This window comes from Thalassophryne amazonica, chromosome 9 (genome assembly GCF_902500255.1).
Source record: "Thalassophryne amazonica chromosome 9, fThaAma1.1, whole genome shotgun sequence".
Classification (NCBI taxonomy): Eukaryota; Metazoa; Chordata; class Actinopteri; order Batrachoidiformes; family Batrachoididae; genus Thalassophryne; species Thalassophryne amazonica.
Window position 1 is genome coordinate 70655240 of NC_047111.1, and position 12879 is coordinate 70668118.

The 12879-nt window shown below is 40.3% G+C and overlaps 1 protein-coding gene across 1 annotated transcript; it reads left to right on the top strand.

Annotated features, from left to right (window-relative positions):
• Nucleotides 1–2493: 2493 nt before the first annotated feature.
• timm10b (translocase of inner mitochondrial membrane 10 homolog B (yeast)) lies at nt 2494–12672 on the top strand. Its single transcript, XM_034178337.1, has 3 exons — nt 2494–2709; nt 2788–2883; nt 12107–12672. The coding sequence occupies exons 1-3, from the start codon at nt 2683–2685 to the stop codon at nt 12443–12445; spliced, it is 462 nt and encodes a 153-aa protein (XP_034034228.1). The 5' UTR covers nt 2494–2682; the 3' UTR covers nt 12446–12672.
• The last annotated feature ends 207 nt before the right edge of the window (nt 12673–12879 follow it).

Below are 12879 nucleotides of genomic sequence, written 5' to 3' on the forward strand. Positions count from 1 at the left end.
GGAAGAAACCTCAAGCAGACCAGACTCAGAGGGATGACCTACTGATTAGGTCATTCTAACATTTACAAGGATTTACAAAGTTTTTACAAAGCTGAAGAAACAGGAAACAGCGAAACCAGAGTAGCATCCATAACAAAGTGCATTACTGAGATGAGCACACAGTCATTGGTGCCACAGTGACAGCGGCACCAAATTTGACCCTGTGTTAAATTAGATAAGATCAAAAATAAATTCAGACACGGGCACCCAGTTTTTTTGTTTTTTTTTATGTATGCTTTACAAACATCCCGTCCTGGCAAAAGACCAGTTCAAGGACATCATTAAAAGGCCACAATTACCATGATATTCATGTGCACGACGAGTGTATGTAAACATCTGACCACAACTGTATGTAACTGCACTTATGTAATGTGTGTCTGAGTGTTGCTTTCTTTATTGCCAGACTTTACACCTGTTTCTCGATTTTTAGAAGTGGTTAGACTTGCTTCCTTTTTAAGTCTCAATGTAGTTCAGATCAGGTCAGTTCTGCATGCACGGTCTGGCGCTACACACTGCTGCATCCACCACACTGTGGAACCAACTCGGGTCCTTGCTGACGGCCATGCATGCAGACAGCTGGTACATCCACACCCTTCAAAAGTGATCATCTACAGTATTTGCTGGAGCCAACTGAGACACAGGTGTCCTCTGGGCATTTTCCGGCTGCTGGAATCCTCAACACTGAGGTACCTGTGTACTGGATCGTGGCCAGAGAAACATTACCAAAATGACATAGCCAATATTCCCCCACAGTGCTATCTTTGTCTCCCTAAAAAAAACACTCCTTTGACACAAAGTAATACGAGTGTTTCCCAAGGATGCTCCAAACAGATCTGGTACCGAAGACATCCATTTGTCACTTTCGGTCAGTGGTCTGCATCTAAATTTCACAACCATACAGTAAGACAGTAAGCACCACAACTCAAAAGACTTGGACATTCAATCTTCTGCAAAGGCACTGGCATCACCAAACGCCTCTTTCCAACAATCTCACACGTTCATAAGTTCTTCCCAGGCATCTCATGATATCAAACGACAAGACCCCAGAAACATGAACATTACAAGTCTCCACAAGTTTGATACTTTTACCGTATACAGATACAGTTCTTATGGCAGAGTGCAGAAAAGTCACTGAAAGCCTGTATCTTAGTCTTGATTCACAACCATCACAACCCCATACATTCCAGCTCGTCACTCAGCTTCATCAGCATCCACTGGTTCGACAAAGATATTGTTGCATTTCGTACATGCTTTTCTTCTTACATAATTCAATTTCATACTTCCTCTTCTTGTTGACCTTTCAGTTGCAGAAGTTTGTTCACGCTCACCACAGTGGATCCAGTACAGATCCACAATGGGATTTGGCACAAGTTTTACACCGGATGCCCTTCCTGACTTAGCTCAGATTTTACGTGAAGAAACAGGCTGGTCTTCCTCAGAGGTCTCCCATCCAAGTACTAACCACCTACTTCTGAGATCTGACAGAATCAGGCTTACACAGAGTAGACTGACTCCTCTAAAGTACACTCAATTTCTTTGTAATTTATTTTCTTTATATGTTCTTTCTGTCTTCTTTATAGCATGTTACACACTCCAGATAGCTTCTCCATGCAAAATACTTGTTTCTCGTTATTCTTTTGGTTTTTACATTTGACCACAGCAGAGTCACATAGCATCATTTCCAATCGTCACCCTACCAACTTCAGGCAATATATATATATATATATATATATATATATATATATATATATATATATATATATATATATATATATATATATATATATATATCTATCTATCTATCTATCTATCTATCTATCTATCTATCTATCTATCTATCTATCTATCTATCTATCTATCTATCTATCTATATCATCTATCTATCTATCTATCTATCTATCTATCTATCTATCTACACACACACACACACTTTCATTCTTTTCATTCTATCAAAATACATTAAGTAATTCTAAATAATCATTTAATAATAATAACAACCACTGTATATCAGACACGTCTAAATAATTTGAAGAAATGAATACATCTAACAACACTGCTACTTATTTCCCATGTATAATAGTAAATCATTAATCACAGAAAAGGTTATATCCAGGGAGGGATACTTAAAAATGTCACTGATATTCATTTTAACCCATCACTGTGCTGCATTTTAACCTTAAATTCATCGAGCTTGCTGAACAAACTCTTAAAACTGCTCTAAACACAGCTAGCCATCTCCGTCATTCTTATGGTACCACGGTTCCACCCGCAACAATTAGATATTAATGTGTTACCAACTTTGCTACAATTGTCTTTGCTTTACTATTCAGAACATTCGACGTTTTAAAATGAATAGGGTTGTCAAATAAATAACTTGTTCTTTGGAAGCTGCTTCTTTAATTTTGCCGGCGGAAATGGAACTCTATACATCCGGAACATTGTGGCTCTTCCGAGTGATTCCTCTTTACCGATGTGGACGATCTTTGTTAAATCATGGCGGCGTCCATGTGAATGTTCTGCGGTGTTAATTCATTGAAAATTCCACATGGAAGTAATATTCCCTTGGGACTGTTCCTCTCGGTAGGGATCGACACTTTACCTGGTTAGCGTTTTAGCTAGCCTCCCGGCAGCTTGACAATCACGATGGATCCCGATACACAACTGAGAAATGTGAGTCACGTTTATTGAAAGATTAACACAAAAAACGCTATTTACCTGTCATATTTCTTAAAATATTTTGCGTTACAGCTACGGGATTTCCTGCTGGTTTATAACCGTATGACTGAAATTTGCTTCCAACGATGCAGCAGCAACTTTAACTACAGAACTCTAACCATGGACGAGGTAAACACATTTTTGTTTTTTAGCCGTGACTGTGGGCGTTTAAGTTGTGTTTGTCATCTCCATAACTTTAAACATTTTAAACTGATATTTCTGGGCCCAATCTAATGCTCCTTGAAGTTGAAGTTGGATTTGCCTCCCATAATCCATTGCACACCATAGCAACCAGCATCAAAAACATCTTGCAAATTGAGAATACGCTTGCAAACAGATAATACAATTTTGTACGTCATAGGACTAGGGATGGGTATCGAAAACCGGTTGCTGTTAGGAATCGATAAGAACTGATTCTATCCACCGACATCAGTAGCGGTTTTGCTTAACGATTCCCTTGATTCTTCAGTGCCTATTACGCCGGAGCTAGCTGGTAGCTCCGACCAGTTGCCATGACGAAAACACGTTTTTTTTCTCGCGCACGCTCCACTGAGGAGGAAACGAGATTAGCTGCACAATCAATGGGTCTGAGTCTCATGATTTACCCAGATTGACAGCAAATATGATTAAATTAAGTACTTTTATGCTTTTTTGTAGTTTCTTGAGGCACTTTGTGAATGCAGAAATGCTTTCCGACCTCAAAACGTGCTCCTGTGATATAGACCAATATACACTCTCTCTTGTTCTGTGGTGTTTAACGGCAGCCGGCATCCTTATTGTTGCATTGCTGCCACCTTCTGCATTAGTCTGTTATAGCAGTACTAAATCCTCTCGAGTCCAGTGTCTTTCAAGTATTTAAAAAGCCACCACCACCACTTTAATCTTCATTTAACCAGGTTTGTCCCATTGAGATCAAGATCTCTTTTACAAGGGAGACCTGGACAATTATAAAGTTTCCAATTCACCTAACCTGCTAATCCTATGTCTAAAATACTTCCAACAGAAACTTCTTTCAGGCCTATCCTTCTCAGTTCTGAGAGAAGCTCTTGCTTTTCTCTGGAATATTTATTACAGTACATGAGGACATCCCTAATCACCAAAACAATGTCCTAAATAAGGTCTTGCCAACTCCTGGATGAACCTGTCCCAGAGAGCTAGGAGCCAGTGACCAATTTCATATTTATTTACTCTAAGACTCAATAAAATGTTGTTGACATAGAAAACCTGTAAAGCCTACTTTTTGTACACAGAAAATTCACACAAGGTATTGATAACAGAATCGATAATGGCATCAATATAGATAAAATCTTGTCAATACCCATCCCTACATAGGATTATGTAAGTCAACCGGAAATGGAGATTAACAATAAAATAAGAGTAATAACTAATGGGAAAAAAAAAACTTTAACACTTGGACACAGATTTCAATCGTCCTCACTGGTGCAGGTGGATGAACTGGGGAGAATTTAGTGGAGCAGATAACTGTAACAGTTCATTTCTGTAAACAAGCACCAAAATTGGCTCACATAATCCTCAGACAGTCTTTTGAAAAAAAAAAAAAAAAAGAGTATCCACTTGAATTTTCAACAGGTGGCCAGGTAGGGGTTAATTGAAGAATTGCACAGGGGTCATAATTTAAAAATATATTGAAAGCTATACCACATTATGGGTCTGATCACAAAAATTCCAGAAAAGCTTAGTTTGGACTATCTCTGATTGAATGTTATGGGGTAACAACATTAAGAATGGTGACAAAGGTCAGTTTCAATTTGTACAGGGGTCAGAAGTTAAAGTTGCTCCAATTTTGGTAAAAAGTGGTGCAAATTATTGGTTGAACTAATAGGATTAATAAATGAAATAGTTTTGACTGGGTTAAATGGTTGGTCTGCAAGGTAAAGGTCAAACCCCCCTTTTAATCAGGTCATTGAACACACACTCACTAAACAAATTGCATGAATTACCACATGAATGCATGCATGATCTGATGATTTCTTTTGATTATCCTTCCCTTATGTAGAGTCAATCCAATACATGTGTATTGGTATCAGTTGCTATGGCAGCAAGCTTGTGTCCTGTTCAATAGAACATAAGAATTTTGTTGAAGTTATTTTTCCCATACCTAAATCCTTAAAAGTCTGCCAAGGGAAAAGGCAATTTGAGGCATATCCAATAAGTCATGCATAAACTCTTGTACTGCAGATGGCGCAGATCAAGAGACAAATGACTGACCAGTGACCTGATTTTAAAGGGGTATCAAATCAATATAAGAGGAGTCCCCAAAATTCTATCAACTGTTATATAAAGTAGAGATGTTTTAACGAGGTTTATCCACTCCTGCAAATTTCATTAAAAAAGGCTGATGGCACAGGCCACCAGGTGGCGGTAACTTCCTCAAAATTGGGCAAGTCGAGTACTTTGGCACCCCCTGGTGGCCAGCGCCATCAAGACCCCAATGTTTTTTCAGTTGCATTTGATAGAGTAGGGCCTATATTTGTTGATAACATTGAAATCTGGCTGGGGCTTGATGGTACAGAGGGTTATGGGCCGTTAAATACAGCCAGTGTTGCAAAATGACCAGAATTTGAGCGCCCCCTATATTCAGCACCATCAATCCCCCAACCAAATGTGTGTATAAGATGAAAGAGTTTGCCTCCCTATGTCATTTGATAGTTGAACTAGCTTGGGGACTTGATGGCACTGAATGTTGCACCACTTGAAAGATGGGAATTGAATGAAATATCAGTTTTTTTGTATTTTTGCCTTGAACTTTGGTGACCCCTGGCAAGGTCACTGTTTGGTTTTCGGTCGAAAAATTTTGGGAAAGTTTGATCTTGGTAGGTTCCATCTCTGAGCCAAGTTTTGTTGAAATCCAAGTCGGCTTGAATCACACCCTAATGTAATCCTGCCTGAACTTTAAAAAATATTGTCTCTTAAATTTTGACCCCTGTATAATTCTTCAATTGACCCCTACCTGGGATAAGCAGATAATCAGTTTTTTCAAAACAGTAATGTTTAAGGAGTATTTGTGCCAACTTTGGTGCTTGTATCACCATTTGAAGGATTCCTCTGTAATTATTCTGTTATCTGCTACACTTATTCAGCTTTCACAGAGGAAATGGAAAAGCTCAGTTTTCAGTGACCTAAAATGCAATTTGCATATGGACGAAAGTCCAAATCAAATCAAATCAATTTTATTTATATAGCGCCAAATCACAACAAACAGTTGCCCCAAGGCGCTTTATATTGTAAGGCAAGGCCATACAATAATTACGGAAAAGTCCCAACGGTCAAAACGACCCCCTGTGAGCAAGCACTTGGCGACAGTGGGAAGGAAAAACTCCCTTTTAACAGGAAGAAACCTCCAGCAGAACCAGGCTCAGGGAGGGGCAGTCTTCTGCTGGGACTGGTTGGGGCTGAGGGAGAGAACCAGGAAAAAGACATGCTGTGGAGGGGAGCAGAGATCGATCACTAATGATTAAATGCAGAGTGGTGCATACAGAGCAAAAAGAGAAAGAAACACTCAGTGCATCATGGGAACCCCCCAGCAGTCTAAGTCTATAGCAGCATAACTAAGGGATGGTTCAGGGTCACCTGATCCAGCCCTAACTATAACCTTTAGCAAAAAGGGAAGTTTTAAGCCTAATCTTAAAAGTAGAGAGGGTGTCTGTCTCCCTGATCTGAATTGGGAGCTGGTTCCACAGGAGAGGAGCCTGAAAGCTGAAGGCTCTGCCTCCCATTCTACTCTTACAAACCCTAGGAACTACAAGTAAGCCTGCAGTCTGAGAGCGAAGCGCTCTATTGGGTTGATATGGTACTATGAGGTCCCTAAGATAAGATGGGACCTGATTATTCAAAACCTTATAAGTAAGAAGAAGAATTTTAAATTCTATTCTAGAATTAACAGGAAGCCATTGAAGAGAGGCCAATATGGGTGAGATATGCTCTCTCCTTCTAGTCCCCGTTAGTACTCTAGCTGCAGCATTTTGAATTAACTGAAGGCTTTTCAGGAACGTTTAGGACAACCTGATAATAATGAATTACAATAGTCCAGCCTAGAGGAAATAAATGCATGAATTAGTTTTTCAGCATCACTCTGAGACAAGACCTTTCTAATTTTAGAGATATTGCGCAAATGCAAAAAAGCAGTCCTACATATTTGTTTAATATGCGCATTGAATGACATATCCTGATCAAAAATGACTCCAAGATTTCTCACAGTATTACTAGAGGTCAGGGTAATGCCATCCAGAGTAAGGATCTGGTTAGACACCATGTTTCTAAGATTTGTGGGGCCAAGTACAATAACTTCAGTTTTATCTGAGTTTAAAAGCAGGAAATTAGAGGTCATTCATGCCTTTATGTCTGTAAGACAGTCCTGCAGTTTAGCTAATTGGTGTGTGTCCTCTGGCTTCATGGATAGATAAAGCTGGGTATCATCTGCGTAACAATGAAAATTTAAGCAATGCCTTCTAATAATACTGCCTAAGGGAAACATGTATAAAGTGAATAAAATTGGTCCTAGCACAGAACCTTGTGGAACTCCATAATTAACCGTAGTCTGTGAAGAAGATTCCCCATTTACATGAACAAATTGTAATCTATTAGATAAATATGATTCAAACCACCGCAGCGCAGTGCCTTTAATACCTATGGCATGCTCTAATCTCTGTAATAAAATTTTATAGTCAACAGTATCAAAAGCAGCACTGAGGTCTAACAGAACAAGCACAGACATGAGTCCACTGTCTGAGGCCATAAAAAGATCATTTGTAACCTTCACTAATGCTGTTTCTGTACTATGATGAATTCTAAAACCTGACTGAAACTCTTCAAATAGACCATTCCTCTGCAGATGATCAGTTAGCTGTTTTACAACTACCATTTCAAGAATTTGTGAGAGAAAAGGAAGGTTGGAGATTGGCCTATAATTAGCTAAGATAGCTGGGTCAAGTGATGGCTTTTTAAGTAATGGTTTAATTACTGCCACCTTAAAAGCCTGTGGTACATAGCCAACTAATAAAGATAGATTGATCATATTTAAGATCAAAGCATTAATTAATGGTAGGGCTTCCTTGAGCAGCCTGGTAGGAATGGGGTCTAATAGACATGTTGATGGTTTGGAGGAAGTAACTAATGAAAATAACTCAGACAGAACAATTGGAGAGAAAGAGTCTAACCAAATACCGGCATCACTGAAAGCAGCCAAAGATAACGATACGTCTTTGGGATGGTTATGAGTAATTTTTTCTCTAATAGTTAAAATTTTATTAGCAAAGAAAGTCATGAAGTCATTACTAGTTAAAGGAATACTCGGCTCAATAGAGCTCTGACTGTTTGTCATCCTGGCTACAGTGCTGAAAAGAAACCTGGGGTTGTTCTTATTTTCTTCAATTAGTGATGAGTAGTAAGATGTCCTAGCTTTACGGAGGGCTTTTTATAGAGCAACAGACTCTTTTTCCAGGCTAAGGGAAGATCTTCTAAATTAGTGAGACGCCATTTCCTCTCCAACTTACGGGTTATCTGCTTTAAGCTGCGAGTTTGTGAGTTATACCACGGAGTCGGGCACTTCTGATTTAAAGCTCTCTTTTTCAGAGGAGCTACAGCATCCAAAGTTGTCTTCAATGAGGATGTAAAACTATTGACGAGATACTCTATCTCACTTACAGAGTTTAGATAGCTACTCTGCACTGTGTTGGTATATGGCATTAGAGAACATAAAGGAGGAATCATATCCTTAAACCTAGTTACAGCGCTTTCTGAAAGACTTCTAGTGTAAAGAAACTTATTCCCCACTGCTGGGTAGACCATCAGAGTAAATGTAAATGTTATTAAGAAATGATCAGACAGAAGGGAGTTTTCAGGGAATACTGTTAAGTCTTCAATTTCCATACCATAAGTCAGAACAAGATCTAAGATATGATTAAAGTGGTGGGTGGACTCATTTACATTTTGAGCAAAGCCAATTGAGTCTAATAATAGATTAAATGCAGTGTTGAGACTGTCATTCTCAGCATCTGTGTGGATGTTAAAAACCCCCACTATAATTATCTTATCTGAGCTAAGCACTAAGTCAGATAAAAGGTCTGAAAATTCACAGAGAAACTCACAGTAACGACCAGGTGGACGATAGAGAATAACAAATAAAACTGGTTTTTGGGACTTCCAATTTGGATGGACAAGACTAAGAGTCAAGCTTTCAAATGAATTCAAGCTCTGTCTGGGTTTTTGATTAATTAATAAGATGGAATGGAAGATTGCTGCTAATCCTCCGCCTCGGCCCGTGCTACGAGCGTTCTGGCAGTTAGTGTGACTCGGGAGTGTTGACTCATTTAAACTAACATATTCATCCTGCTGTAACCAGGTTTCTGTAAGGCAGAATAAATCAATATGTTGATCAATTATTATATCATTTACTAACAGGGACTTAGAAGAGAGAGACCTAATGTTTAATAGACCACATTTAACTGTTTTAGTCTGTGGTGCAGTTGAAGGTGCTATATTATTTTTTTCTTTTTGAATTTTTATGCTTAAATAGATTTTTGCTGGTTATTGGTGGTCTGGGAGCAGGCACCGTCTCTACGGGGATGGGGTAATGAGGGGATGGCAGGGGGAGAGAAGCTGCAGAGAGGTGTGTAAGACTACAACTCTGCTTCCTGGTCCCAACCCTGGATAGTCACGGTTTGGAGGATTTAAGAAAATTGGCCAGATTTCTAGAAATGAGAGCTGCTCCATCCAAAGTGGGATGGATGCCGTCTCTCCTAACAAGACCAGGTTTTCCCCAGAAGCTTTGCCAATTATCTATGAAGCCCACCTCATTTTTTGGACACCACTCAGACAGCCAGCAATTCAGGGAGAACATGCAGCTAAACATGTCACTCCCGGTCCGATTGGGTAGGGGCCCAGAGAAAACTACAGAATCCGACATTGTTTTTGCAAAGTTACACACCGATTCAATGTTAATTTTAGTGACCTCCGATTGGCGTAACCGGGTGTCATTACTGCCGACGTGAATTACAATCTTACCAAATTTACGCTTAGCCTTAGCCAGCAGTTTCAAATTTCCTTCAGTGTCGCCTGCTCTGGCCCCCGGAAGACAATTGACTATGTTTGCTGGTGTGGCTAACTACACATTTCTCAAAACAGAGTCGCCAATAACCAGAGTTTGATCCTCGGTGGGTGTGTCGCCGAGTGGTGAAAAACAGTTAGAAATGTGAACGGGTTGGCAGTGTACACGGGCCTTCTGTTTAGGGCTACGCTTCCTCCTCACAGTCACCCAGTCGGCCTGCTTTCCCGGCTGCTCGGGATCTGCTGGAAGGGAACTAACGGCGGCTAAGCTACCTTGGTCCGCACTGACTACAGGGGCCTGGCTAGCTGTAGAATTTTCCACGGTGCGGAGCAGAGTCTCCAATTCGCCCAGCCTGGCCTCCAAAGCTACGAATAAGCTACACTTATTACAAGTACCATTACTGCTAAAGGAGGCCGAGGAATAACTAAACATTTCACACCCAGAGCAGAAAAGTGCAGGAGAGACAGGAGAAGCCGCCATGCTAAATCGGCTAAGAGCTAGTAGCTGCGCTAAGCTAGCGGATTCCTAAAAACACACAAAGTGAATAATGTGTAAATAATTTAGAGGTGATTCAGCAGAGGGAGGGCTTTAGTTAAGGCACGTGAAGATTACACTGTGAAACAAATCGTTATCTAGAGCAATGTAACTGCGCAGATTAAACAGCTAACAGATACAGCAAAACACCGCTGTGCTCCGGAACAGGAAGTGATACAATACCGCAGTGAGAGCCAACCACCAGTAGAGGTCACCAGTAGAGGAAATGCATAGAAATTGCTATGTTTTATCTGCTGCAGCAAATTGGAACTGGGTGTCTCCTTGGCCTTCTCCATCTACTGGGCTTCTCAACAATTAGGCACAGAGAAACAGGCCACGTGGCCAAAATGTCGTAGCTGACGCTTCCTCACAATGTAAGTGAGGAGTATCACAGCTTTGACATTTTGGTCATGTGGCCTGTTTCTGTGTGCAGGAAGCTCAGAGAAAATTAATCTCAACTCCTAAAATTGTTACTGAGAAATGAGGACTTGATCTCTTTTAGTCCCTTGAACAAAGTTCATATGATTAATGTCATCAAGATTTGTGTGCAGTGTGCCATCTGATAATTTTCTGAAAAACTGTTTGATGAATTTTTTGGAAATATGATACAGACAATCCTCGGGGGACTGTGTGGTCCTGGTAAGTTGGACTTTCGTAGAGAAGGGGAGGAAATAGGCTGTTTTCACACTGTTTAATTTATTGCAGAAAAACTGTTTAATAACTTTTTCTCTCATTTTTGCCAAAAGATTCTTTGGGAAGCTGCCTACACACAGAAGAAAATCGTATTTGGCTTTGAATTGTTCTAACTCCCTCCCTCAAGGAGGAGAAAAAAATGAAGCCATTTTTCCACACTGATCTATTTATTATTACCAAAAACAGCACACAGAACAAAAGAAATCTCTGTCCTTGAAGAAAAATGTAATTTTTCTTGAATCTTTCTAATGGCCCCCAGAAGGGCCAAAAAGGACATTTGGTACATTTCTCAAGTTATTGCTGAAAAACTCCTTAGTAACTTTTTCTATATATCTGTATATAGATTCTTTGAGTTGTTGCCCACTTACACAAATTATTTAATTTCCCTTGAGTCATTATTTAAAAAAAAACTTGCTTCCCTATAAGGGTTAAAAATTCCCATTCACTGATATTCTCAAAAACTTTTCAGTGTATTTTATTTCTGAAATTTGGTGCATTGGTGCACACTTTTCAACTTATTGTAGGAAAACCCTTTTTCACTTGGGGTCACCACAGCAGATCTAATATGGAGCCTGCTGATTTGCTGCAAGTTTTACACGGGATGCCTTTCCTGACACAACTCTGCATCCCAGAGAGAATGGGCACGGGTGGTCTTGAACTGTGAACTTTCTGCTTTGGAAGCAAGCATTATACCACTTGGTCACCAAGCTGCTTTGGGAGGCTGCCTACAGACCAATAAATAAATCATACTACTCTTGAATTCTTCTAAGGGCCCCAGAAAGAGCCACAAGTGACACTTCTTAATTCAGAGCTGTAAAATTGCTCAGTAAGTTTCTTTGATTCTGCATGTAGATTCTTTGAATCAGTGTATCTACCAACACAAAGATTTCCATTGATGTTGAATCATTGATGCAACTTTCCCCATTTTTTTGGTCAAAATGGCTTCTTTTTTTAATCCAAAAGATTTTTATAATGTTCCAGTGATTTGTGTTATAGCATTGATTTGAGTATATTGGTAGAAAAAAAGCTCAGCACATGTGATTGTTGTTCGATGTTTAGGAGCGCTGTGTGGACAGCTGCGCTGGGAAGCTGATTCGGACGAACCACCGCCTGATGGCCACCTACATGCAGCTGATGCCTCGGATGATGCAGCGGAGAATGGAGGAGATGGAAAGCAAGGCAGCCGCAAATGTGTCCGTCGCACCTGTTACCCCAGAAGCGACAGGAGCCGTCACCTCATCTCCATCCCCGCCAGTGCCTCCCGTCTTACCTCTTGCCGCGGCTGATTTCACACCCACTCAGACGGCTGCTGTTCCTGCTCAGACAGCTGAACAGTCTGCAGCATCTCCTGCCAAATCAGGTTCAGGTGAAGTCCACCATCTCAAAGCTCAGTCTTAAAGCCACAAACAGGATTAAACATTCCCTTTGACCTGGAAGTTGCTGCCAGAGAGAGGTCATTCTGGGCTGTCAGACCGCGTTCGGCTCTGCGATGGACCGTTTTACACAGAAGACATTCTACAAATTGATGCTGTCAGCTGTGCCCCTGTGTCTGTTCAGCCCGTATTCACATCCTGAAAACCACTTTTCTTATCAGAGGTTGTGTCGTTATCAACAGTTTCTGTCAGGAAAAGAAGAAGAAAGAGCCTCAGACGTTCTCACTGTGACTCTGGATCTGTTCTGAGGCTCCAGCCTGACCTACTAGAAACTACACGTCTAATTGACTGATGTCTGACTGTGATATGGATCCTGTATTGTGTGATAGAATATTGATTAATCAATTGACTGTGAAGACAGGTAATTTTAATATTGATGTTGATAATCATGTTAGGTCA